The 25,997-nt window shown below is 42.5% G+C and overlaps 3 protein-coding genes across 5 annotated transcripts; 1 reads left to right on the top strand and 2 right to left on the bottom strand.

The window, feature by feature from the left end:
* Positions 1 to 53: 53 nt before the first annotated feature.
* Positions 54 to 12,928, top strand: LOC121708711 (thiosulfate:glutathione sulfurtransferase-like). 2 transcript variants are annotated; one of them, XM_042091543.1, is made up of 5 exons: positions 54 to 297; positions 858 to 971; positions 2,400 to 2,562; positions 2,817 to 2,891; positions 12,887 to 12,928. In XM_042091543.1, exons 1-4 carry the CDS (start codon positions 90 to 92, stop codon positions 2,869 to 2,871), a joined length of 540 nt encoding a protein of 179 aa, XP_041947477.1. In that variant the 5' UTR covers positions 54 to 89; the 3' UTR covers positions 2,872 to 2,891; positions 12,887 to 12,928. The 2 variants fall into 2 exon arrangements, with proteins under 2 accessions (XP_041947477.1, XP_041947476.1); XM_042091542.1 differs by lacking the exon at positions 12,887 to 12,928 and having other exon boundaries at positions 55 to 297; positions 2,817 to 3,271.
* On the bottom strand, positions 3,599 to 25,033 carry LOC121708703. Of its 2 annotated transcripts, XM_042091530.1 has the most exons (6): positions 24,925 to 25,033; positions 11,849 to 11,971; positions 5,671 to 5,975; positions 5,161 to 5,251; positions 4,372 to 4,460; positions 3,599 to 3,971 (listed from the first exon to the last, which is right to left on the bottom strand). In XM_042091530.1, the coding sequence occupies exons 2-6, from the start codon at positions 11,931 to 11,933 to the stop codon at positions 3,804 to 3,806; spliced, it is 738 nt and encodes a 245-aa protein (XP_041947464.1). In that variant the 5' UTR covers positions 11,934 to 11,971; positions 24,925 to 25,033; the 3' UTR covers positions 3,599 to 3,803. The 2 variants fall into 2 exon arrangements, with proteins under 2 accessions (XP_041947464.1, XP_041947465.1); XM_042091531.1 differs by lacking the exons at positions 11,849 to 11,971; positions 24,925 to 25,033 and adding an exon at positions 7,655 to 7,796.
* LOC121708701 lies at positions 12,994 to 20,478 on the bottom strand. The gene is made up of 5 exons (XM_042091529.1): positions 20,282 to 20,478; positions 16,366 to 16,664; positions 15,824 to 15,923; positions 14,131 to 14,219; positions 12,994 to 13,735 (listed from the first exon to the last, which is right to left on the bottom strand). The coding sequence occupies exons 1-5, from the start codon at positions 20,364 to 20,366 to the stop codon at positions 13,553 to 13,555; spliced, it is 756 nt and encodes a 251-aa protein (XP_041947463.1). The 5' UTR covers positions 20,367 to 20,478; the 3' UTR covers positions 12,994 to 13,552.
* Positions 25,034 to 25,997: the final 964 nt, after the last annotated feature.

The following is a 25,997-nucleotide window of genomic DNA, read 5'->3' as shown; positions in this document are numbered from 1 at the left end:
TTTGTCTGGTTCATGCCATCACGCACGTAGCAGCCTGGAAGCCGGATGACGAAATGACGCAATATTAAATCCTGGGCGGTAGCCTACTGATGAAAGTGTCAAACTATATTCGTTGGGAGCAGTTAAACACTTTAACTAAAGGTGTCACAATGAAAGTAATATCACGGTTATTGCTGACCTTTTTGGTATGTATTGCCCAAAATAGCGTCCACTGCAAAGAAGAGAAAGAATGTGAAGTCTGCGAAGGGAAGCTACAAAGTTTATGTCAAGGGGACAACTTCGAAACATCCTCCACAGGTGGGTCTATCGTCTCTGTTCGAGCTACTTAAGTAGTAGGCTATTATTTTGTCTGGGAAAGGTAGTTCAGTTAAGAGAGAGAGCGAGAGAGAGAAATGTCGTGCTTTCATTTAGGTATTGGAAATAAAATAGCCATAATCATAATCTCCTGGCTCTGCTAAAAATTTCTCTAGGCTATGTGTAAGAATGAGCCTGTTAGGCACCAAGGCTACCATCACTTCCTTCCCCTTTCTGCCCTTGAAGTGCTGTGATTCAGGTGATCACTAAACAGAACAGAAATCTTGGAGTCTCTCTGTGTTTGGATACTTTTGCATTTATTTGTTGTGATGATAGAAGAGATAGATAGCCTAGATAAATGGATGTATAAATGGATATAGATCGAAAGGTAAAGATAGACACTTTATTAATGTTGAAGGAAATTGCCATCCATAAAATAGTAGTGGTAATAGTTATGACATAAACCATAGTTTATTCATCAGAAATCCGGGACTGATGTTATAAACTAAACTTCTCATACACTTTGTGTGTGCGTGTGTGTGTATGTGGTGTGTGTGTGTTAGTCTCCATTTCAGAGCTGAGGTGTTTGTTAGCTGAGCGTAAAGTGAGACTCTTTGATGTCCGCGAGCCTGATGAGTTTGCAGAGGGACACATACCTACAGCTATCAACGTACCATGTGAGTCATTCTCTCTCTCGCATTCACACACACACAAACACACAAGGGTGGGAGTCTACACTCTTGAATGAGGTACTGAGCCATATCGCCTTGAAAGGCCTGGCACGATTGACACTTGGAGACATTTTGAGACATTTATAACTTTTTTTTCTCCCAATGTAATCTGCATTTTTGCTGTCAGTGACCGTACTGAAGACCCCAAGAACTGCTCTTGCACCTTTCTCAAAACTGTAGTCTAAATTGAATCAATGTAAACATGCACTTAGCTCAAACACAGTTTTTTTTTCATGTTAAATTTTTTTTTTATACGGGCAAGGTAGTGTTTTGAGGTAGTTTTCTCTTGTTGAGGTAGTTTTCTCTTGTTTGGTGGGTGTGTCAGTGGTGCTGTCGGATCAGCGTGGACATGTAGAACCCGCTGTATTAAAAAGGCAGTAAGCGCAGCTTATCAACCTGGCATTTACAGGTGAAAGATAAAAATGGAAAGATGTTACGCTGAGGAAGGGATTGTCCCGAAATGTCAGGTTGAATGAAAAGTTGAAAAGAAAAGAAAACTTATATTCAGATTGATTTCATCAGGCTCAGAATAAATTTAGAAAAGAAAGCAAACAATGGCATTCTCAGAGTAACCTGACTCTCGCCAGATGAATTTCGTTCCGCCTAGCTCCACTCATCCATCTGGGATCGATCCATTGGAGAGGTGTTTCAGAAGGCTGGGCCTTATCAAAAATCCTTGCATATGCACTTGTCCGTCATCTATTGACGTGCTACTTCAACCACTCACATCAAAGCCAACCCGTGATGCTGAGAACAGTCGCTTCTACGCTACGTCACATCTATGAAACTCCCGCCCTGCGTCCTGATTGGCTCTACCATAAAATCTGGTGCCAAAATCACTCTCAACGGAAGCGATCCCAGATGGATGTGAGTGGAGCTAGGCAGAACGAAATTAATCTGGCGAGAGTAAGGTTATTTTCAGAGTGCTTGCATGAACAACAGTGTTCAACGCCCCACAGTTTGCTTTGAATCACTTTGCAACGTTTTGCAGGAGAGTTGGGGTGGGATGTTTGTACAGTAGCCTCAGGATAGTTCTCTTGTGATGCTTGTTAGAGTACCAGCCTTAAGGGGCTGGCATGATACTGCATCTGCGTTCTGCGCACACGATGATAGCAAGTGTGTGACGAGAATTGCGTCAACGCGGCATGCCTCCAAATCTTGTGTGACCCCGCATCTGCGCAAAGAGAGCATTGAATGCGCATGTGTAAAACACGTGTAAAGTTATCTGTGATGCTTATTGGAGTAACAGCCTTACTGTAGGATAGTTCTCTCTGATGCTTATTGGAGTAACTGCCTTAGGATAGTTCTCTCTGATGCTTATTGGAGTAACTGTCGTTGGCTCTTGAAACTGAACTACTGATTCCGCTTGTGCAGTGGGCGAGCTGAAGCAGGCATTCGGGCTGACTCCAGATCAGTTTGCGGCGCGCTACGGCACACAGCTGCCCCCCCCGGACGCTACTAATGTGGTGCTCTACTGCCAGAGGGGGCGGCGTAGTGCAGAGGCTCTGGACATCATCTGTGGACTGGGCTACCACAGGTAACACACAAACACAGCTACATATACACACACACACACACACACACGTCCTTGACAGTGAGGGGCGGGGGGGGAGCAAACACACACACATGGGGGATTGTGTATGAGGGATGTTCTGGATGCAGGTAATACTCACACAAACACAAACACACACAAGTACGCACATATTGAATTGGGGGAGGGGCAGGGGGCTGTATGTTAGTGATGCTCTGGACGCAGTTTGTCAAATTCCCTCTTTCTCTCTCTCTTCTTAGGGCCCGTCATTATGCAGGTGGCTACAGTGTGTGGTCTCAGCATGAAACATTGTGAGGGCCACAATAAACTGTGTGTGTGTGTGTCACAAAAGAGAGTATATCTAATCAAATACCAGCAACCAGTAATTACACATGTACATTAAGGAACACACACACATGGAGAAGTGCTCAAATGTCTTTTCAGGACGCTTTAATATAAAAATGTTCTTCAGCAATACTCAGTATTATATAGTTTTTTTAATCATCAGGGATATTTTGTATAATCAAAGATTATAATTGTTTTAGTCATCAGAGATATTTTGTTGTATTTAAATCAAATACTAACCATGTTTTTGCCTGAGGAAATGAAAATACTATTTATTGGAATCGGATGGAAGTGATTGTGTGTGCAAGACAATAGAATGAATAAACTTGGAAAGAGTCTTGATAATGAAACAATAAAAGGATACATGTTATTTATCGTGTGTGTGTGTGTGTGTGAGGTCAGCCAAGCTTTGAGCACAGTGGTGTGCGTGTGTGGTTAACAAGCTATCTGAACCTCAAGCATAGTGTGTGTGTGTGTGTGTGTGCATGTGCGGTTAACGAGCTAGCTGAACCTCAAGCATAGTGTGTGTGTCTGTGTGTGTGTGTGTGTGTGTGTGGTTAACAAGCTAACAGCACATCAAGCATACTGTGTTTTAAGAGCTGTAGATTGTTTCCATGCCCTACTGAGGACCATTATGTGGTTTGTTAGCATGTGAGTGTATGTGTGTGTTTCTGCATGTGAGTGTGTGTATGCATGTCAGTGTGTGTGTGTGTGTGTATTTGTTTCTGCATATGAGTGTGTGCGTATGCATGTGAGTGTATGTGTGTGTATGCCTGAGTGTTAACAGGCTAGCAGGTGAGCACAGCCGTTTGTGTGTCTATATGCAGCTAGCCGTGTACCGATGTTATTACCGGTATGTATGTGCGGGGTGAGCATGTGTGTGTGTGTGACATGTTTAAGGGTCAGGACACAGAGACGTTTTGGTAATCAATGTCCTCTTCATCATCATCATCATCATCATTCTCCTCTGCACCCTTGATGTACTCCTCTTCCGTGTCATCCTGACCTTTTGGGACGCTCCCTTGGTGCACTGATACGTTGACGTAGTCCCGGAGCTGGACTCTGCGCTTCTAGGAGAGAAATCAGGACACAGGATTGGATAACTTTTACTGTACTGTATATAATCAAACTGATTAATGTACTTGAATCAAAACACAGGATTAGGTGATTGTGTCTTAGTATGTATTGAGTTGGGATATCCCATAACTACAAGGAGAAGGTTCCAGTGCGAACTCAGAGAATGGAGTCAGAAGCTTTATAACGAGGAAACACAGTGCTCAAAGAATCCTCCATAGAAATGCATGGGGTTAGTTCGTAACGGCAATATGGCAGAAGTCTCTACACATATCCTGCCCCTTCCCATTCACTTAAATAGGAAAATAGCTGCCCGATAACTGACCAAAGTGCATTACAAGATGGCCTGCGAGTAGGGGGGACTTGAGGACTTGCCGGATAGCAAATCAGACTCACCTTACAAACAATCACAGTCGTCACGACAACCACCAACACTAGAGCACACGCAACGCCTCCCAAGATGTATACGATCTGTAGAGGAAGGCCTGGAAGGCCACACACACACACACACACATTCATATTGGTCATATTCGTTAACTGGTCTAACACTCGTATTACTATGATATAAAACTATATACATCCATAATTGATAAGATAAAAGCATAATATTGCATGCAATATGTGTACACCACGTGACATTTTTAAACTCACAAACTACAAATCACACCTGTACACTTAGGACTGCTAAGATAAAAAAAAAAAAATCACATGACAATTTTAACCTCAACTGACAAATCACAGATCAGACAGCTTCACATTATTTTACATACAGCCTGAAATACATGTTATAGTGGAGCCTACAGTTACTGCTGAGTCTTGAGAGAATGTTTAGCTGTAGGATCCTTGTGATGAACTTAAAACTAGAACTAAAATGAGTCAGTGTGTTCAGCATGGGTGTGTGGAAAGACACAAAACACACTGAATACACTCAGCTCTCGGGCCTTTAATACACAGAACAGAAGCTACTGATTTCCACAACAACACACACACACAGTCACAGTCCAACAGCGTGGGGCAACACACACACACACACACACACACAGTAATACACACACTTCTTGCAGACCCCGTCCCTTACCAAACAGCGTAAGGCAACACACACACACATACACACACACACACACACACACACACACACACACACACACACACACACACACACTTCTTGCAGACCTAGTCCCTTACCAAACAGTGTGGGTCTTTGAGAAGCTGTGTGGTCTGCCTCTTCACTCAGATGCACTTCTGCCTGCAGCACTCCATCAGGGAACACGTTCAGCTGTTTGGGATTGAAGTCAGGAAAGCTGAAATAAACCCACTGGCCACCTGCTCACACCTCCACCACTCCCTCCATGCCCAAGTGCTCCTATCCCTCCTTCCAATGCCCCTCTTCATCCCTCCCTCCCTCCAGTGTCTCTATCTATCCCTCTCTCCACCACTCTAATGCCCCTCTTCATCCCTCCATCCCTCCCTCTCTGTATCCATCCCTCCCTCCAATGCCCCAATCTTTCATTCCCTTCCTCCATCCAATACCCCTCTCTATCCCTCCCACTCCTCCATCCAATGCCCCTCTCTATCCCTCCCTCCCTCTCCTCCTCTAATACCCCTCTCTATCCCTCCCTCTCCTCCTCTAATGCCCCTCTCTATCCCTCGCTCCCTCTCTGCCCCTTCCTCACCCCTGGTTCTCTCTCTACCCACCTTGCAGCAGTACAACCCAAAGTCCTCCATGCTCACGTTCCTCAGGGTGAAGCTGCTGGCTGTCGTCATGGTGACACGTCCCTGGTAGGTGTCGCTGAGTGACAGATTTGCCCCCGAGGGCATGAAGACGAGAATCTTCTTGGGCGCCACCCCACGGTCACACCGGGTCCACTCCACGGTGATGATGTGGGAGCTGTCATGAACCTCACAGTGGCCCTGGCAGTGAGGTTGCTCCCGGTTACTACCCTGGAGGGAGACTGACCTCTCCCTCCTGAGAGGAGACTGACCACCTTGGACCCCTGAGCCTGGGACGGACGTGAGTTAAAGTATGTTACGCAAGTTAATGTCCCGTTGGTGTAATAATAATTAAAAATGAAATATAAAGTAGTATCGTGGTGTAATAATAATTAAAAGTTAGATATAAACCAGTTAGTATGGTGTAAGAAGAATTAAGCCTAAGTTCGTATCGTGGTGTAATTGTTAGAAGGCCGAGGACCTTAGCCCAAAATGGAAACCTTCACACCTGGACACCTGGCTGCACCCAAATCTCTGTTTCTCAAGGTCATCGAATACAGTCGGTACGAAGAAAAAAAACAAAGAAACAATCGATGCTACCTATCTTGAGTTGCTGCAACTAACAGCTAGAGCAGCCAGGCAGCTACAGTGCTACACTCTGGGGCCATCTTTAAAATCGTGATTGCTGTTAGCTGCAGCAACTCGAGTCAGGTAGTACTCCTTTCTTTTATTTTTTGTAAGAGCACTCGGTGACCTTGAGAAACAGAGATCCATGTAAGAAATTGCTGGAGTTTTCCTTTGATGTTCCATAGGTGTAATAATTAAAAGTTAGATATGAAGTCAGTTAGTATCTGATTGGTGTAAGAAGAATTAAAAGTTAGATATGAAGTCAGTTAGTATCTGATTGGTGTAATCATGATTAAAAGTTACATGTAAAATAGGCCTACTGTTAATGTGTTTGGTTGTAATTCTAATTAAAAGTTAATTATAAATTAAGTTAATGTCCGGTTGTAGTTGTCATAATAAGTTCAATATAAAGTAAGTTTGTATCTGGTTGGTGTAATAATAATTAAAAGTAAAAAAAATAAATAATGCAATGCAAGTTAGTACCTGATTGCTGTAATAGATTTAAAAGTTAGATATAAAGTAAATTAATGTCCAGTTGGATTAAAGTTATTTTTGAAGTGCATTTCTGCACCTGTCTGACCAAACAGTTCACAAAACCTTGGTTGTTGGTTTTATATACATTATAAAATAACTAATGAGAAATCATTTAGTTGTTAGTAGCAGCTAGTCTGTGTGAAAGTTTCCACCATGTTTCAGCAAGTGAAGTTTTCAGTTACACACATAGTCTGAGGTTTTGGGGTCAGAGCTCTGAGAAACTTCTGGTCAACAGGCAGCTGTGAGACGTTTGCATGCTGGCATGCTGTGGATCAGTTTAAATCATTTCCTGGCTAAAGTCATCTCACATACGTGTCCCTAACAGAGGCCATAGACATGACACAAGTCCTACTGAGTTTGACGGTCTTAACTTGGCCACACACTTTCAGTTGCTATTTACAGGTGTGATTTCTGCTCTCTAAAGTGAAAACCTAAATTATCTGTTCAGATGAAAACATTTCTTGGCTTTGATGACTAACTCACAGCAGGCCGAGAGCAAACGGTTCATCAGTAGCAGGCTTGGTACTGTTCATCAGTTCAACAGGCCTACAGTGGCTAAAAGTCAGCTCGGTTGGATCTGATTAAACAAAGCATCTCAGCCAGAGGATATATTTCAGTGTTATTGCTATTGCCAAAAAATGTGCCAAATAGAAAAATATACATTTTTTCCACCAAATTATAATTTTTAATCCGAGGATGAAACTACTCAACTGCAACTGCTATTTTACAAACCAGTAAACCCTGTATGATGTATCTAAATGCCTGAGATGTAGAATGTAAAGTTGTGAGAGAGGTTTTCAGAGCCTACTGTAACAGCAGACCAGTACGATGACCTTCACCCATGTCCACCTCAGACAGACATCATCCTCTGGACCTTCACCATAGCCAGCCATCACTCAGCCTGGTCCGAGACTTCTGTGTGTGTGTGTGTGTGTGTGTGTGTGTGTGTGTGTGTGTGTGTGTGTGTTTGTGTGCGTGTGTCAAAGTCAAAGTCAAAGTCAAAGTCAGCTTTATTGTCAATTTCTTCACATGTTCCAGACATACAAAGAGATCGAAATTACGTTTCTCACTATCCCACGGTGAAGACAAGACATATTTTTCCAATTTAAGTCCACAGACAAACATAACATTCAAGTAAACAAAAAAGTAAGTAAATAAGTAAATAAGAGGGCACATATAATAATGAAAAAATAAGAGCAGCAAAATTTGGTTGAAATTGTGCATAGACAGTCAATAAAATACTAGTGCAAAGTCAGGCCAATAAAAGGCTTGGGTAGTTCTGTTTGACCTAAGTAATAAAGAAAGTGGCATAGTGGTGCAAGTTATGTAAGAGCAGCAGAAGTGTTGTGTTTTCAGGACAACAACACCAAGTTGTAAAGTGTACAAGTGTGCAAGTGTGCAAGTGGAGTAGTGCAGGCGGCCATTGTGGGTCCAATGTCCAGGATGTTATGTAGCTGAGGGTGGAGGGGGGAGAGGAGGGAGAGAGTTCAGCATCCTTACAGCTTGGTGTATGAAGCTGTTGGTGAGTCTGGTAGTGCGGGAGCGCAGGCTTCTGTACCTCTTCCCAGAGGGCAGTAGATCAAACAGATTGTGAGCGGGGTGACTTGCATCACTCACAATTTTGGTCGCCTTGCGGGTGAGCCCTATTTAATATATAATAATAATATAATAATAATAATATAATAATATAATAGGTGCGGGTCTATTTATGAGCAAAACCTCTTCCTGAAACTCTTTGAGGTTGTATGTATGCCGAGAGCCACAATGGTGTGTGTTTGTTGTTTATATAGCATCTTCAACCTAAAATAGTGAACAAAGAGAAAAGGCTACAGGAATCATTGCATTTCACAAACAGCACATTAAAAATACCACGACTCACACAACGCAGCTCTTGTTGGCAATCTAAACACACATCCAATAGAAGGGAGAACAGAGAAAGAAAGGAAGAGAACATTTGAAGAGCAATTGTTCACTTTTTCTTCCTAGAGTCTGTCTCAGTTCATCCTGTGTCTCGTTTTTTAGACACACTTTACAAACCGGTGGTGTGGGATTGTATTGTTTGAGTGACAGGTTTCAGAAATGATATGGCATGATTTTGTGTCTAAGCAGTTTAAAAAGAACGTTTTCAATGTACAGTGCAAACCTGTATTGGTAAAAGATAATATTTCTTAGATAAATATAACTTAAATATAACTTAGTTCCACAATGAAGACAATGAGGGGGAAATCCTCATAAACAAATAAATATATTTTTTTATATTTATTTTATTTTTTCAAATAAAAACACACATGCTACAATAATTGGCACCCCTGCATATAAGTAAGTGATAATGTAATGTAATAATCGCCCGATAGGGACTGAAGGGACTAATTTTCCCAATAATGACCGGCGTTCTATACATTATCCCACTTATTACACGGCTACTTGCCAAACGAAACAATAAACATGTGTTGATATGTAATATGAAAGATGTAAATTAGAAGCACAAAGCCCATTTTCCTTGACAGCGGTCTGTTGTTGAGAATTAGCAGATCACCGAACGTTGGGAAGGCCCATTCAAGTGAATGGAGCATTCTGCAGCACTCTGAAGAGCCGTGTAATAATTTGTAGTAGCGCCTACTATATTTTTGAGTCTTCTCTTATAACATCTTATAAAGTTGGAGAATACAAAGCAGGAGACTTGAGAGCATTCATCTTCACAGAATATGTCCAAATCATCTAGATTCTTAGGGCCTCTCTTGTGCATTCTCCTCTTGAGACCACTTTTTGGGGCAGCCGTGGCCTACTGGTTAGCACTTCGGACCTGTAACCGGAGGGTTGCCGGTTCGAACCCCGACCAGTAGGCACGGCTGAAGTGCCCTTGAGCAAGGCACCTAACCCCTCACTGCTCCCCGAGCGCCGCTGTTGATACAGGCAGCTCACTGCGCGGGGATTAGTGTGTGCTTCACCTCACTTTTAATTAATACCAAATGTACTGTATGGGGGTGGGGTTTCGGGAACTTCCCCTTTCTCTTCCTTGGTTGTTGGTTTTATATACATTATAAAATAACTAAAAAGAAATCAAATGTTTTGGCATTTAGTTGCCAGTAGCAGCCGATTTGAAAGTGTCCACCATGTTTCAGCGTGCAAAGCTTTCAGTTACACTAAGTGCATTGTCTCTGGGGTTTTGGGGCCAAAACTCTAAGAAACTTTTGGTCAACAGGCAGCTAGCATGCTGTGGATCAGTTTAAATAATTTCCTGGCTAAAGTTATCTTACATAGACGCCCCTAATAGTCCATAGACATGTCAAAAGTCCTACTGAGATCGACGGTCCTAACTTGGCAACACACTTTGAGTTGCTATTTGTCGGAGCAATCTCTGCTTTTTAAAGTGAAAACCTGATTTATCTGTTCAGATGAAAATAGCTCCTCGGCTTTGATAGCCAACTCACAGCAGGCCTGTTAATTTTTAGTAGCCTATATTCGAACCTATCCATAACCCTTTTTTGCTATTTGACTCATCATTTCACATACAAAAATATAAATAATGTCAGACAGCAAATTAGTAATTATTTAAAAATATATATAATAATTTTGAAAAATCTATCTCCTGCCAGCAGGGGGTGCTGCAGCACCCTCAGCACCCCCCTTTAATACAGATACATTACAGATAATACAATACTTTTTTTCTCTGAAAGTAGTAGTAATTGTAGGATAGGACACTGGTTAAGGTGTTGAACTAGAAATTGTGCGACCTGGGATCGATCCTTACCTCGAGATAGCCTAATATTTCGCAGATCACCTTCTACTTCATTTGTTACAAAGAGAGAAAATATTTCACTCGAAGGAAGTTGCTCTTTGGGACACTGGGCAAGGCGTTATTTTCACAGATCGCCTAGCTACTACTTGGTTAGGCTACAAAGAGAGGAAATATTTCAACATGGGAATCGCTTGTATTCCCCAATGCCTGTACTTATGAACGTATCAAGCATTTGCGGACCAAATGGCGCTTTTTGTATTAGGAATTTTTATGTGTTGTATTTTTATTGACTAGTAGGTGTCCTAGGGTGCATTCAAAGCCTCGAGAAATTAACCACTTTTCAACACATTTGGCTGGAAAGCTTCAAGGTTTCAAGAAGCTTCATCTCGCCATCACTAGCTGTTGGAGCTGATAAATCATAACTGCTCAGTCAGTGTCAGGATACTGAAGATAGGTCCCACGCACAAGACTCATTCAGACAGAAAACACACTTTACTGATTTACAAAATTGACAAACTTACAAGACAGACCTCAGGATGAACAGAGAGACGATCTGAAAAGGACAGAGAAGTGGGGGTGGCAGAAATACACAGACTAATTAACAGAAAGACAGCGGACTGGACCAGACTAACAAGACAATAACAGGGAACAGGTGTGAGCAGAAACGGAGGGAAACTAACAGGAAGACAGGAGAGACAGAAAGTGCAGACCATATAAGGGAAAAGGGGTGGAGACAATCACATGACAGCAGACAGGTAAACACAGAGCACATGACCGAAAACAATACACAGAATGGCCAACAGGGTGGCACAGAGTCAACAGTCCAGGCCAGATCCTGACAGTCAGAGGATATCAGTGATATAGTCCTTAAAGGTTGGATTTTTATTCATTTTTTAATTAAGACATTAAGATCAATTTCTAACAGATGATTTTATATTCCTCTTTTTAGTCAACTTTAGCATGGGTTCAAATACTTATTCTCCCCACTGTATATACCAAAAATTATACCAAATACCAATTTATATACTGTACATGTAATAACACATTTTATCCACCAACAAATGAGGTTTAGGGTTTAGGTTCATCCTCACTTATCTATCCATTACATGTGAATTATATTGCAAGGACCAATGTTCCCAGAGCAGCATCGGGTTAAGACAGTGGAAGCCGGGGAATTGAACACACAAATTCTCAGACTAATGCAAGCTAGCCCTGCTCCCTAACCATGACACTACCACCACCCAGATGTTGACAGTAACCTACCGTAACAGCAGACCAGTACAATGACCTTCACCCATGTCCACCTCAGACAGACATCGTCCTCTGGACCCTTGCCACAGCCAGCCATCACTCAGCCTGGTCCGAGACGTGTGTGTGTGTGTGTGTGTGTGTGTGTGTGTGTGTGTGTGTGTGTGTGTGTGAGTGTGTGTGTATATTTATGAGCAAAACCTCTTCCTGCAACTCTTCAAGGTTGCATGTATGCCGAAAACCACAAATCTGTATGTGTGTGTTTGCTGTTTTTTTTTTTTAAGTATATTTTTTGGGCTTTTTGCCTTTATTCGGATAGGACAGTGAAGATAGACAGAAAGGAGTGGGAGAGAGAGATGGGGTGGGATCAGGACATGACCGCAGGCCGGACCGGAGTGTTGAGAAAAGGCTACAGAAAGTGGCCTCACTGCTTTTCACTAAGACATTTAAAAGAACACAACACACATTCAAATCCCTACACACAATTTACAAACCTGCACTCAGAAACACCACAAATGTGCAAAATAAAACTCTACATTTGAAACTCAATCATTCCTTTTCAAAAGCTAACTATAATGTCTAATGGCTGTTCATATTGTCAGACTTGTCCAATCTTGTCAAGGTGTAATAATTGTGTCTTGGAATGTGCAACATGTATGTAATGGATTCCTTAATGTTTGTGATATTAAAGCTGCAGTTGGCAAGTCTGACAGATTGAGGGGACTTAGCTAACATTTTGAATGTTTACAACTCTCATGCCCCTCCCCCACTACCACCAAGCACCCTCTCATTGTAACAGCTGACCAGTACGATGACCTTCACCCATGTACACCTCTGACAGACATCGTCGTCCCTCGTTATACAGCCAGCGATCCCTCAGCCTGGGTTGAGATGTCTGTGTGTGTCTGTTGTATGTGAGTGATGCTCTGAATGCAGTTTCCCTCTTTCACTCTCTTTTCTCTTAGGGCTTGTCATTATGCAGGTGGCTACAGTGTGTGGTCTCAGCATGAAACTATGTGTGTGTGTGTGTGTGTGTGTGTGTGTCTGTGTGTCTGTGTGTGTGTGTGTGTGTCACAAAACAGAGCATATCTAATATCTAATCAAATACAGCAACCAGTAATTACACAGGCATATAGTATTAATGAACAGACACACATGGAGAAGTGCTCAAATCTCTTTTCAGAGTGCTTTAATATGAAAATGTTCTTATGCAAAAGTTTCAAAAGTGCTGTGAATTATATATCCGTAATTATATATTTTTTAATCAGTGATATATTTTGAATATCAGAGATAATTGTTTTAGTCATCAGTGATATCTTGTTGTATTGAAATCAAAAGCCATGTTTTTGCCTGAGGAAATTACAATATTATTTATTGGAATTGGTGATTGTGTGTGCAAGACAATAGAAAAATGTCTAACTTGGAAAGATTCTTGATAATGAAACAGTAAAAGGCTACATGTTATTTATCTTGTTAGTGTGTGTGTTTGTGTGTGTGTGTGTGTGTGTGTGTGTGTGTGTGTGTGTGTGTGTTTAACAAGCTAACAGCACATCAGGCATAGTGTGTTTTAAGAGCTGTAGATTGTTTCCAAGTCTAGCATGTGTACTGTATACAGTTCTGTACTGTATGCAGCTAGCCGTGTAATGACCCAGATGGAAATGTGTATGTGCGGGCTGAGCATGTGTGTGTGTGTGTGTGTGTGTGTGACATGTTCAAGGGTCAGGAACCCCTGGGGATGTTTTGGTAATCAAAGTCCTCTTCATCATCATCATCATCATCATCCTTCTCCTCTGCAGCCTTGTCGTTCTCCTCTCCCGCGTCATTAGGACCTTTTGGGACTCTCCCTCGGTGCACTGGTACGTTGGCGTAGTCCTGGAGCTGGACTCTGGAGCTGCGCTGCTTCTAGGAGTGGAATCAGGACACAGGATTGGATAACTTACTGTACTGTATAGATAGATGCCTTGAATCAAGAGACAGGATTACTTGATTAGCTGTGACTTCGTATGCGAAGTGTGCCCCTGGTGGCCTTGTAGAGGTTTGCACTGAAACCTTTTTGAACTAAGAGAACGGCTTTATAATGAGGAGACACAGCACTGAAAGAATCCTCCATAAAAATGCATGGGGTTAGTTCATAATGCCAATATGGCAGTAGTCTCTACACATATCCCGTCCCTTCCTGTGCCTCCCCATTCACTTGAATCGCAAAATAGCTGCCCGATAACTGCCCAAAGTCCATTGCAAGATTGCCGCAGAGTGGGGGGACTTGAGGACTTTGCCGGATAACAACTCAGACTCACCTTACAAACAATCACAGTCGTCACGACAACAACCAACACTAGAGCACACGCAATGCCTCCCAAGATGTACACGACCTGTGGAGGAAGGCCTGGGAGTAAACACACACACACACACATTTATATTTGTCATTTTCGTTAACTGGTCTGGTATTATTATGATATAAAACTCTAAAACCTCCATAATCCATAAGATAAAGGCATAATATTACATGCATGATAATATGTGTACACGCACACACACACTCAGTAAAACAAACTCTTTTCAGACACAGTGCCTTATCCAACAGCCAGGGACAACACACACACACAAACACACACACACACACACCCACACACACACTCACGAACACACGCACACACACACACAGACACACACACACACACACACAGTAAGACACACTCCTGGCAGAACCCGTCTGTAATGAGTCCTAATGTTTCTATACTGATCAAACTCCTGATCATGTGAACTGTTGATTAATTTCCCTACCACATGATGGTATGACCTCATGGTGGGCCCATTGTCACATATTGCTGCTACAACAACTTTTGATTATATCTCTAACCTTTGCCTTTTTCACAGAGAAACTAACTAGGAAGCAGGAAATGTAATTAATGTGTATATTGTCATGTCTTGATTAATGCAGTCTCACTACAACAATGGTCTCAAGTCTCATCAAAGTACTCTCAAATCAGATGACCTCCAACCATGTGATCCCAAATCAGCTGACCTCCAACCATGTGATCCCAAATCAGCTGACCTCCAATCATGTGAATGTAACCAACCACAAACTAGGTAGCCTATTTAAGTGAAGTTTACAGAGCATTCTAGGAGCCATTCTGTAGTCAGAATCTCCCGCACCACTAAGGTGTGTAGTCATCATCCTCTGAGCTGGTATGTTCATTCTCATCATTTAGGAAACCATATGATTGCTTCATATGGTTTCCTAAATGTTCCTTTAACCTGTTTTCGTAACTTTCACATTATTCATTTAGATGTAACTTCTATAATGTATTGGATGAATAGCTTGTATCTGACAAATAAATTGTGATGTTCTGACCCGCATAGCCTTTCTATTGTACTTGTAGTCCAGAGTAGCAGTTTAGGTAACGTTACTAGCATAATGGACGGTTGGGATTAGTTATCGCCGCCGTAGAAACTAAATCACCTGGGAGCTGGCATGTTATTATGAAATGACCAAGCATTACACAGCGGTGGGCAGTTTGTCAGCGATGGTCCTAGATTGGTCGCGAAAACCTAGCACAGCCTGACCCCCTGTAGCATAGGAATTTGCTTGACTGTCTAACACGCTGATGAGTATAGCAGTCCGGATCAGCATGTAACCTCTGACCACTTCCAGACCAATACGTGTTATGTTTAGGAACCGCCGAATTAATCGGCAGGTGGAGGAGACCTATAGTATATATTCCTAAGCTTGAGCGCGTGTCACAAGAAAACGAGTTAGGCATTCTCATTAACAATATGTATTGTGGGCATATCAACCCACTAAGGATAACAATGTTACAATGAACCAAAACTTTTCTAATATTGAGCGGAGTCAGATTTATTAGGTTTAACAGGGGTTTATAATCAATTGATATATTTCCAACAGTGCGCGGACAGCTTCACAATTTCCTTCGACCACTCCCAGTTCCCTCATTGGTCCTGACTAGTGACGTCTTACACATCCCTTACCAAACAGTGTGGGTCTTTGAGAAGCTTCATGGTCTACCTCTCCGGTTCCTTCACTCAGATGCACTTCTGCCTGCAGCACTCCATCAGGGAACACGTTCAGCTGTTTGGGATTGAAGTCAGAAAAGCTGAAATAAACCCACTGGCCACCTGCTCACACCTCCACCACTCCCTCCATCCCCAAGTGCTCCTATCCCTCCTTCCAATGCCCCTCTTCATCCCTCCCTCCCTCCAGTGTCTCTATCTATCCCTCTCTCCACCGCTCTAATGCCCCTCTTCATCCCTCCATCCCTCTCTGTATCCATACCTCCCTCCAATGCCCCAATCTTTCATTCCCTTCCTCCATCCAATACCCCTCTCTATCCCTCCCACTCCTCCATCCAATGCCCCTCTCTATCCCTCCCTCCCTCCAGTGTCTCTATCTATTTCCCTCCCTCTCCTCCTCTAATGGCCCTCTCTATCCCTCCCTCTCCTCCTCTAATACCCCTCTCTATCCCTCGCTCCCTCTCTGCCCCTTCCTCACCCCTGGTTCTCTCTCTACCCACCTTGCAGCAGTACAACCCAAAGTCCTCCATGCTCACGTTCCTCAGGGTGAAGCTGCTGGCTGTCGTCATGGTGACACGTCCCTGGTGGGTGTCGCTGAGCCACAGCTGTGACCCCGAGGTCATGAAGACGAGGACCTTACTGGGCGCCGCCCCTCGGTAACACCGGGTCCACTTCACCATGTTGATGTGGGAGCCATTACGAACCTCACAGCGGAACGTCACGCTGTCTCCAGCCCTGGCTGTCAGGTTGCCCCCGGTTACCACATTGTTGGGAGACTGACCACTTCGGACCACTGATCCTGGGACGGACGCGAGTTACACGTTATGTAAGTTAATGTCCCGTTGGTGTAATAATAATTAAAAGTGAAATATAAAGTAAGTTAGTATCATGCGTAATAATAATTATAATTTAAATATAAAATAAGTTATTATTCAAGTAGTGTTAATTAAAAGTGAAATACATGTTAGTATCTGATTGGTGTAAGAAGAATTAGAGGTTAGATAAAGTAAGGTAAAGCAGCTTTTCTACTAGCTGATGTAAAAGTGTCCACCATGTTTCAGCGAGCGAAGCTTTCAGTTACACAAGTGCATGGGTCATTGAGGTTTTGGGGTCAGAGTTCTGAGAAACGTCTTTCTGAGAAACGACAGGCAGCTAACATGCATCTATCTATCTATCTATCTATCTATCTATCTGGCCACACACTTTCAGTTGCTATTTACAGGAGCAATTTCTGAAGCCTTTGATGGTGACTCAGAGCAGGCCGAGGGAGTTTCGAGAAAAGCGCTATATACGTTTAACTTCTTGTTTTTATTTTATTTGAATTTATAAACACATTTTAGGGACTGTTATTTATTTAAGGGGCTACCGGAGGAGTTTTGGGAGCGTTGGTCAAAAAAGACGTGACCCTCCCTCAGCCAGCAAAACATTTTTCTATGACCCTCCAAAGTGATTGAGAAAAACCCATGACCCTCCCCATTCCCATCAATTTATTGATGCCTTCTGTACTGTGTCAATTTGGGAGCTTCGTTGCTACGACTCCTTCATTGAAATGCCTTGGAAAGGCTGTCCTTTGCACAATTTCACAAACAATCACCGGGACCGAAACAAACCTGTCAACTTTTCCCGGGTTTATCGCGTATTTTAACTTTTTCCCCGCTGTCTTTGGAGGAGCTGCAGGGCGGTCGCAAAGGGGTGCGAGGCCCTGTGCGAACTTGACAGATGCGAGGCCCTTTCACTTACATGCATGGAATCATGCGAAAGCCTGGTGCCTTTTAATAGTAGTCTAATAAGTACACCAGCTTGTCTTTAAGAGGGGAAATTGTCTAGCCTATAACATCAGTTATGAGTCACATATTTGGCCATATGGTGTTTATCATAGGCTACATCACAAAATCAAATCAAACTAGTGTAACAAAGACGAACACTTTAACAGGGTAATTAATTGGGCATGAATCTTTGTGCTGAACGCTATTTGTCAATGAGCAGAAACACACACGACATTCAAACAATTGATAAAATGTGCACTATGGAAACTGGTCTGTAGGCTAACATTGGACAAACTAGATGTACCGCAGAGCGGTACAAAATATGACCGCCACCCAGTCCAGCACATTTTTTCCACAAAAAGAAATCACGCAGAAATGCCTATATGATTCTAACTGTCTCACTAAATTGCATTATCCACACTCAATTCTCACTGGTATCTGCTAGACAACAAGTACCAAAACAAGATTAGTTCATAGATTTCACATGTAAAATTCATTTTATACAACCCCACCTCCATCTTGCCTGTTCATAATTCTGAGAAATTCTTGATTGTTTGTGTTATGTTTATGTTATGTGTGTGTGTGTGTGAGTGTGAGTGTGAGTGTGTGTGTGTGTGTGTGTGTGTGTGTGTGTGTGTGTGTGTGTGTGCGTGCTTGTGTGTGTGCTTGTGTGTGTGCCTGCGTATGTGACTGTGCATGCAAGCGTACATATATCTACTGTGTGAGTATGTGTCATACGTATGATTATTGTGAATGTATGTGTGTGTGTGTGTATCTGTTTGTGTACATGTGTGCACATGAAATGGGTTAACATGACCCCTGGAGGCAAACATACGGAAAAAAATGGTCATCCTAGGCCCTACAGTTCTCAAGATATTCACAGAGAACTGTGTCTGCCCTACCCTCCTTTCGGGGAGTCCAGTCCAGCGGGGGGGGGGGGGCTACAGATCAAAACGAAAAATGACGGTTCCATGCTATCCATGTGGGGTTACATGCCCACCAAGTTTTGTGTACCCCGGTCTTTCAGTGTCCCGGGAATCCTTGTTGGTGTACGTCACTAAATGTACACATAAATTATTTTATTGTAAGGCCCCCCATGAACGAAAGTACACAAAACTTGGCATGCATTCGGAGGGTGTCATAATGATCCTACACTTTTAATTTTGTGCAGTTTTGACCTTGTCAGCCAGAGATATTGTGATGAAAACACCTAATTTTTGCTTTTTAATTTTTAACTAGGTGGCGCTATACATGAAAATAAGTGGTAATGGGATGGGTTGACATGCCCCCTTAAGACCAACATACATAAAAAAGGTGGACCTCCTAGGCCCTACGGTTCTCGAGATATTCACAGAAAACTCTCCGGCCACCTACAGGCCAGTTGGTGTATAGTAACATAAATTAATTTATTGTGTGGCCCCCCCATGAACGGAATTCCACAAAACTTGTGCATACAGAGGGTGTCATAATGATCTTACACTTCCAATTTCGTGCAGTTTTGACTATGTTAGGTCACAGATACCTTCAATTACAACACCTCATTTTTACTTTTTTGTGTTTAACTAGGTGGCGCTATACATGAAATGAGTGGTTATGGAATGAGTTGACATGGCCCCTTGAGATCAACATACAAAAAAAAAAATGGTCCTCCTAAACCCTACGGTTTTCGAGATATTCACAGAAAACTGTGTCTGCCCTACCCTCTTTTCGGGGGGTCCAGTCCAGCGGGGGGGCTACAGATCAAAACGAAAAACGATGGTCCCATGCTATCCATGTGGGGTTACATGCCCACCAAGTTTCGTGTACCCCGGTCTTTCAGTGTCCTGGGAATCATTGACAGAAATTTGGGCATGACTAAACCTATATGACCGCCGCTTCGCTGCATGGCGGTCATAATAAATGACAGTGACTCGCCATATCCGGACTCAAAAAACATTTTTTGAAAAACATTTTCTTGCTTACTTTGCCGCAAACTCAGCAATGAAATCATAGGCCAGCTTGCAGGTAGTCTAACATCTTTTTCAATTCATAGAGGCGAGCCCACTATAGTCTCTCCTGTGACAAGGAGGTGCGCAAATTTTTAATAGCCTGTTCAACTTCGAAAAGCTTCGTTCACCCGATGCCAGTTACTAATCGCAATTTCAAAGTTCGGAAGCTTCGTTCAATCTTTTTTTTTGAAGGTTGAAAGTTTTGAGTGCAGTATCTGCCCCCTTTGGAATTATATCTCGAGCCTGTTTTAGGACATTAAGCCACATTAAAGCTTGTTGCTTAGGCTACAAGGTGTTAATGAAGAATAAACACTTATTGTCATCTTTGGCCAGGTGCGAGGCCCATCAGATGCGAGGCCCTGGGTGACGGCCCAAATTTTGCTGTTCTCATGAATACAAAAGTTAGGTGACCCTCCCTCCTAGACAAAAAAAATTGGGTGACCCTCCCCTCAACAAAGAATAAAAAGACATGACCCTCCCCAATTTTCCTCCAATGGTCCTTTCCATAAATACCGAACGGTCCCTTACCCACCAAAAATAAGAATTTCAGGTTGAAAATTACTCAACTGCAACTGCTATTTTACAAACCAGTAAAGCCCTGCATGATGTATCTAAATGCCTGAGATGTAGAATGTAACGTTGTGAGAGTTTTCAGAGCCTACCGTAACAGCAGACCAGTACGATGACCTTCACCCATGTCCACCTCAGACAGACATCATCCTCTGGACCCTCGCCATAGCCAGCCATCACTCAGCCTGGTCCGAGACTTCTACTGTATGTGTGTTTGTGGGCGTGTGTGTCTATTTATGAGCAAAATCTCTTCCTGAAACTCTTTGAGGTTGTATGTAGGCCAAAAGCAAGAAAGCTGTGTGTGTGTGTGTGTGTGTGTGTTTGCTGTTTTTATAGCATCTTCAACCTGCAAGAAGTGTCATCACTGCACTTCATAAAAACCAAGCATGACTCACACCTAAACAACGCAGCTCCTGTCTGCTGCTGGCTGCTGTTAACACTCTGAACACACATCCTATGGACCCTTTCAACAAGGTAAACAAAAACAATGCTTGAACATTCTATTTGGGCCCCAATCTACTTCCTCTGCATTAACCCTTAAAGGAGTACCGTCACACCGGTGTGACGGGAATGTTGAGAAATGAACATTCTAAAGAATATCTGGGTTCATTGAATTCAACATAGAATTTTAGAACCTTCAATTGTTGCGGAACTTAGAATGTTCAAAAACCTACACCTTTAAGGGTTAAGATAACATATGGAATGTTAAAACGGAAGCCTTGTGGGGCCAACTATGATGCTGATAATGGAACTCTCCGGAAAGGGTCCATAGAAGGGAGAACAGAGAAAGGAGGAAGAAGAGAGAAAGGAAGAGTAATTTCTCACTTTTATAGAGTTTGTTCTGTGTCTCATTTTTTTCAAATCTCTCTTTTTCAAAAATCTCTTTTTTTTTTTTAAATCGCTTTACACACGCACTTTACAAACCGGCACACAGAAAACAGAAAGCACCACAAATGTGCAACATGAAACTCTACATTCAACTCAATCATTCCTTTTCAAAAGCTAATGTCCATGTCTAGTGCTTGCTCTTACTGTCAGACTTTTCTGATCTTCTATTTTAGAGGTCTAATAATTGTGTCTTAGAATTTGCAACATGCATGTAATGTTTATGATATTAAGACAGCAAGAGGCTTAGTTAGAAAATTAGTTTCTGGTTTTGTCATTTTGATGTGGGATTTTGCTGTTTCAGTAACTGGTTTCAGAAATTGCATGGCATGTACATTAAAGATTATGTGTTCATGTGTAACAGATGCCAGCTAGCTTAGCTGTGCTTGTGGAACGTTGGTAAACCTCACTCCCCGACGCCTCAAGAGTGCTGCTGGCATGCGAGCCAGTAGCCTGGGCTATTGGCTCAATTGTTAGCGCGCTCGCCTCCCGATCCGAGGTGTTGCTGTTTGCGGGTTTGAGTCCGGGCGTGTGCAGGGCTGAATCGCGCAGGTTCAACACAACGCAGGTTACATTGGTGCCGTGACCCGGATCGGGAGTGAGGTTTAGGGGCTGAGTGTAACGGATGCCAGCTAGCTTAGCTGTGCTTGTGGAACGTTGGTAAACCTCACTCCCCGACGCCTCAAGAGTGCTGCTGGCATGCGAGCCTGGGCTATTGGCTCAATTGTTAGCGCGCTCGCCTCCCGATCCAAGGTGCTGCTGTTACACATGCACTTATAAAAAATATTTTTTTATTCTACATCACCCTTCACATTTATTGGCATCCCTGGTGTGTGTGTGTGCGTGCGTGTGTACGTGCGCCAGTGTGGGCATGTGTGTGTGTGCGTGAATGAGAAGATCATGTTCACACTGGAGTGACTCATAGCAGTGTCTGCAAGTCTACAATTCAAATCAACACCCAATTACACCAGCTTCCAAGTGCTTCATACTTAGAAATACATCTTTGAGAAGCTGTGTGGTCTTCCTCTTCACTCAGATGCATTTCTGCCTGCAGCACTCCATCAGGGAACACGTTCAGCTGTTTGGGATTGAAGTCAGAAAAGCTGAAATAAACCCACTGACCACCTGCTCACACCTCCACCACTCTCTCCATCCCCAAGTGCTTCTATCCCTCCTTCCATCCCTCCAGTGTATCTATACCTCCCTCCATCTCTCCTGGTATCATCCCTCCCTCCAGTGCTCCTATCCCTACCTCCTCCCATCCCTCCATCTCTCCATCCCTCCCAGTATCCATCTCTCCATCCAGTGCTCCTATCCCTCTCTCTAATGCCCCTGTCAATCCCTTCCTCTTTTTCTCCAATGCCCCTCACTATCCCTCGCTCTCTCTCTCTATCCCTCCCTCTGCCCATCCAATGCCCTTCTCTATTCCTCCCTCCTTCTCCTCCTCAAATACCCCTCTCTATCCCTCACTCCTTCTCTGCCCCTTCCTCACCCCTGGTTCTCTCTCTACCCACCTTGCAGCAATACAACCCAAAGTCCTCCATGCTCACATTCCTCAGAATGAAGCTGCTGGCTGTCGTCATGGTGACACGTCCCTGGTGGGTGTCGTTGAGTGACAGATTTGACCCCAAGGGCATCACGAACCTCACAGTGGAACATCACGCTGTCTCCGGCCCTGGCTGTCAGGTTGCCCCTGGTTACCACCTTGGCGGGAGACTGACTGCCTTGGACCACCGAGCCTGGGACGGACGTGAGATGTTATGAAAATTAAAGGAGAACTCCAGATTTTTTCGCATACAGTAGATCTCTGTTTCTCAAGGTCATTGAATACTGTCGGCACGAAGAAATAAACCCAAAAAACATCTTGAGTTGCTGCAGCCAACAGCTATAGCAGCCAGGCAGCTACAGTGCTACATCCTGGGAGCATCATTAACTCAAGCTAGGTAGTATCCCTCTCTTTTTTCTGTATCGACAGCATTCGGTTTGCCTTTAATGTCCCATTGGTGTAATAATAATTTAAAGTTAGATATGAAGTCAGCAGAGGTGGACAGAGTACACAGCTTCAATACTTGAGTAAAAGTGCAGATACCCTTTGCTAAATTTTACTCAAGTACAAGTAAAAGTACAACAGTCAGATGTCTACTTAAGTAAAAGTACTGAAGTACTTGTTTTTAAAAGTACTTGAGTATCAAGAGTAGCTTACATTTTCTAAATATTGCATTACTACTGCCACAGTGTTTACATTTATGTACAGAAACGTCCTACATGGAGTTATGAAAAATGTTAATGTTAATACCTTGGAGAATGTAAAAGGAATTGAAAGTAAAATCAAGTCATTTTCATCTTTTTACCTTGTTGCCAGGGATGGGCAGTATTTCTAATACATGTATTTAAAATACACATTTCAAATACAAAATACTATTGGTTGGCACATTCCCGAGATGGACCTGCTGTTTCGTCTATGGTTTCGTCTCTTATCTAAATTTGACCATGGAGTTGACTTTGGCGGAAAGCTGAAGGTGATTGCTGATAGGCTGTCCCAATCAGTGGTGCCTGCACAATCCAATCACGTTTGAGAGGGAAACAACAAATTGAGGGTTTGCGAGATTTTTCTTTTTTCCTTTGTTTTTAGAAGAAGTAACGGACTCACAGTTATGGATAGAAATGTAGTGGAGTAAAGAGTACAATATTTGCCTCTCAAATGTACTTCAGTAAAGTCATAAGTACTCCCCAAAAATGATACTCGAGTAAAGTACAGATCCCTCAAAATTATACTCAAGTACTGTAGTCAAGTAAATGTACTCCGTTACTGTCCGGCTCTGGAAGTCAGTTAGTATCTGATTGGTGTAAGAAGAATTAAAAGTTAGATATGAAGTCAGTTAGTATTTGATTGGTGTAATCGTAATTAAAAGTTACATGTAAAATAGGCCTACTTTCAGTTAATGTCTTTGGTTGTAATTCCAATTAAAAGTTAAGTAGAAATTAAGTTAATGTCTGGTTGTAATTGTCATAATAAGTTAAATATGAAGTAAAAAATATATAAAGCATTTATTATCTGATTGCAGTAATTAGTAATTAAAAGTTAAATATAAAGTAAATTAATGTCCAGTTAGAGTAAAGATTTTTAAAAAGTTATTTTTGAAGAAAGTGCATTTCTGCACCTGTCTGCCAAACAGTTGGTTGTTGGTTTTATATACATTATAAAATAACTAATAAGAAATCAAATGTTTTGGCATTTCATTGTTGATAGCAGCTTGTCTACTAGCTGATGAAGTGTCCACCATGTTTCAGTGAGAGAAGCTTGAGTTACACACAAAGTCCTACTGAGTTCGATGGTCATAACTTGGCCACACACTTTCAGTTGCTATTTACAGCAGGCCGAGAGCAACTCACAGCAGGCCGAGAGCAAACGGTTCATCAGTAGCAGGCTTGGTTAGTGTTCATCAGTTCAACATGCTTGGCCTACAGTGGCTAAGAGTCAGCGCTGTTGGATCTCATAAAACATAGCATCTCAGCCAGAGGATATACATGTATTTCAATGTTATACCATTTACCAAAAAATATACCAAATAGAAAAATATACATTTTACCCACCAACATTTTGAATTTGAGGATGAAAACTACTCAACAGCAAATTGATATTTTACAGACCCTGTATGATATCTTTAAATGCCTGAGATGTAGAATGTAACATTGTGAGAGAGGATTTCAGAGCCTACCGTAACAGCAGACCAGTACGATGACCTACACCCATGTCCACCTCAGACAGACATCGTCCTCTGGGCTCTCGCCACAGCCAGCCATCACTCAACCTGGTCCGAGATGAGTGTGTATGTGTGTGTGTGTTTATGTGTGTGTGTCTGTGTCTATTTATGAGCAAAACCTCTTCCTTCAACTCTTGAGGTTGCATGTATGATGAGAACCACAAAGCAGGGTGTTGAGCAACAAGAGTGTTGAGAAAAGGCTACAGACAGTGACATCACTGCACTTCACAAAGACTTTTAAAAGAACATGACACACACCTAAACTATGTAGCAGGGAGCGAAGCTTCTCCTGTCTGTACATATTTACTTGTTTACATTTTGTACACTCATCCAATGGGTGGGAGAACAACAAAGAAAGAAAGGAAAAGATAAAGAGAGAGAAAATCTAAAGAGCAATTATTCACTTTTTCTTCTTAAAGGAACACGCCACCCAATGTCAGTAGTAATATATGTTCTTACCTTAACTTTCAGGTGTTAATTAATATTACCACGCTAGGTCGAAGTACTCCCAAGTGCTATTGCGCCACACATTGTAGTTCTCCTGTTTATTCGCTTGGAAAATCGCCACGTTTCATGTTGTGTGACCTTACACATTTTTATCAACTACTCGTGCAACTGTATTTAAGTAGGGAAAACGTAGATGTTTTTGATTACTGCTATCTTCCTCCCTCTATGGCTACGTCTGAGCCCGCTAGCATAGCAACATGCTAACACATTCACGCCGCGCACCAGAGCGTTTGAGTGCACGTATCGACACGGGAGAGGTATGACTCAACTCGTCAAAGTTAAGGTAAGAACATATATTACTACTGTAAAAGAGTTGTTTTTACAAATCTGTGTCATTTTTTCAAATCTATACAAACAATTTACAAACATGCACTCAGAAAATGAAACTATAAGCTACATTCCAAACTCAATCATTCCTTTTCAAAAGCTTCCTTTTCAAAAAGCTTTCATGTCCAGTGGCTGTTCATATTGTCAGACTTTTCCGATCTTGTATTTTCAAGGTCTAATACTTGACTTGGACTGTGCAAGATGTATAGGCTGGAAAATCCAGACCCTGGTAATCTAGAAAGATTAAGGGTCTGGCCATGAACAATGTAATGGCCCAACTCGAGGGGCGGCAACAAGCATGCATTTAAAAATCTCACTGCACGCA

The sequence above is a fragment of the Alosa sapidissima genome, chromosome 5, assembly GCF_018492685.1.
Source record: "Alosa sapidissima isolate fAloSap1 chromosome 5, fAloSap1.pri, whole genome shotgun sequence".
Lineage (NCBI taxonomy): Eukaryota > Metazoa > Chordata > Actinopteri > Clupeiformes > Clupeidae > Alosa > Alosa sapidissima.
This window is presented reverse-complemented; position numbering and strand designations above follow the sequence as displayed.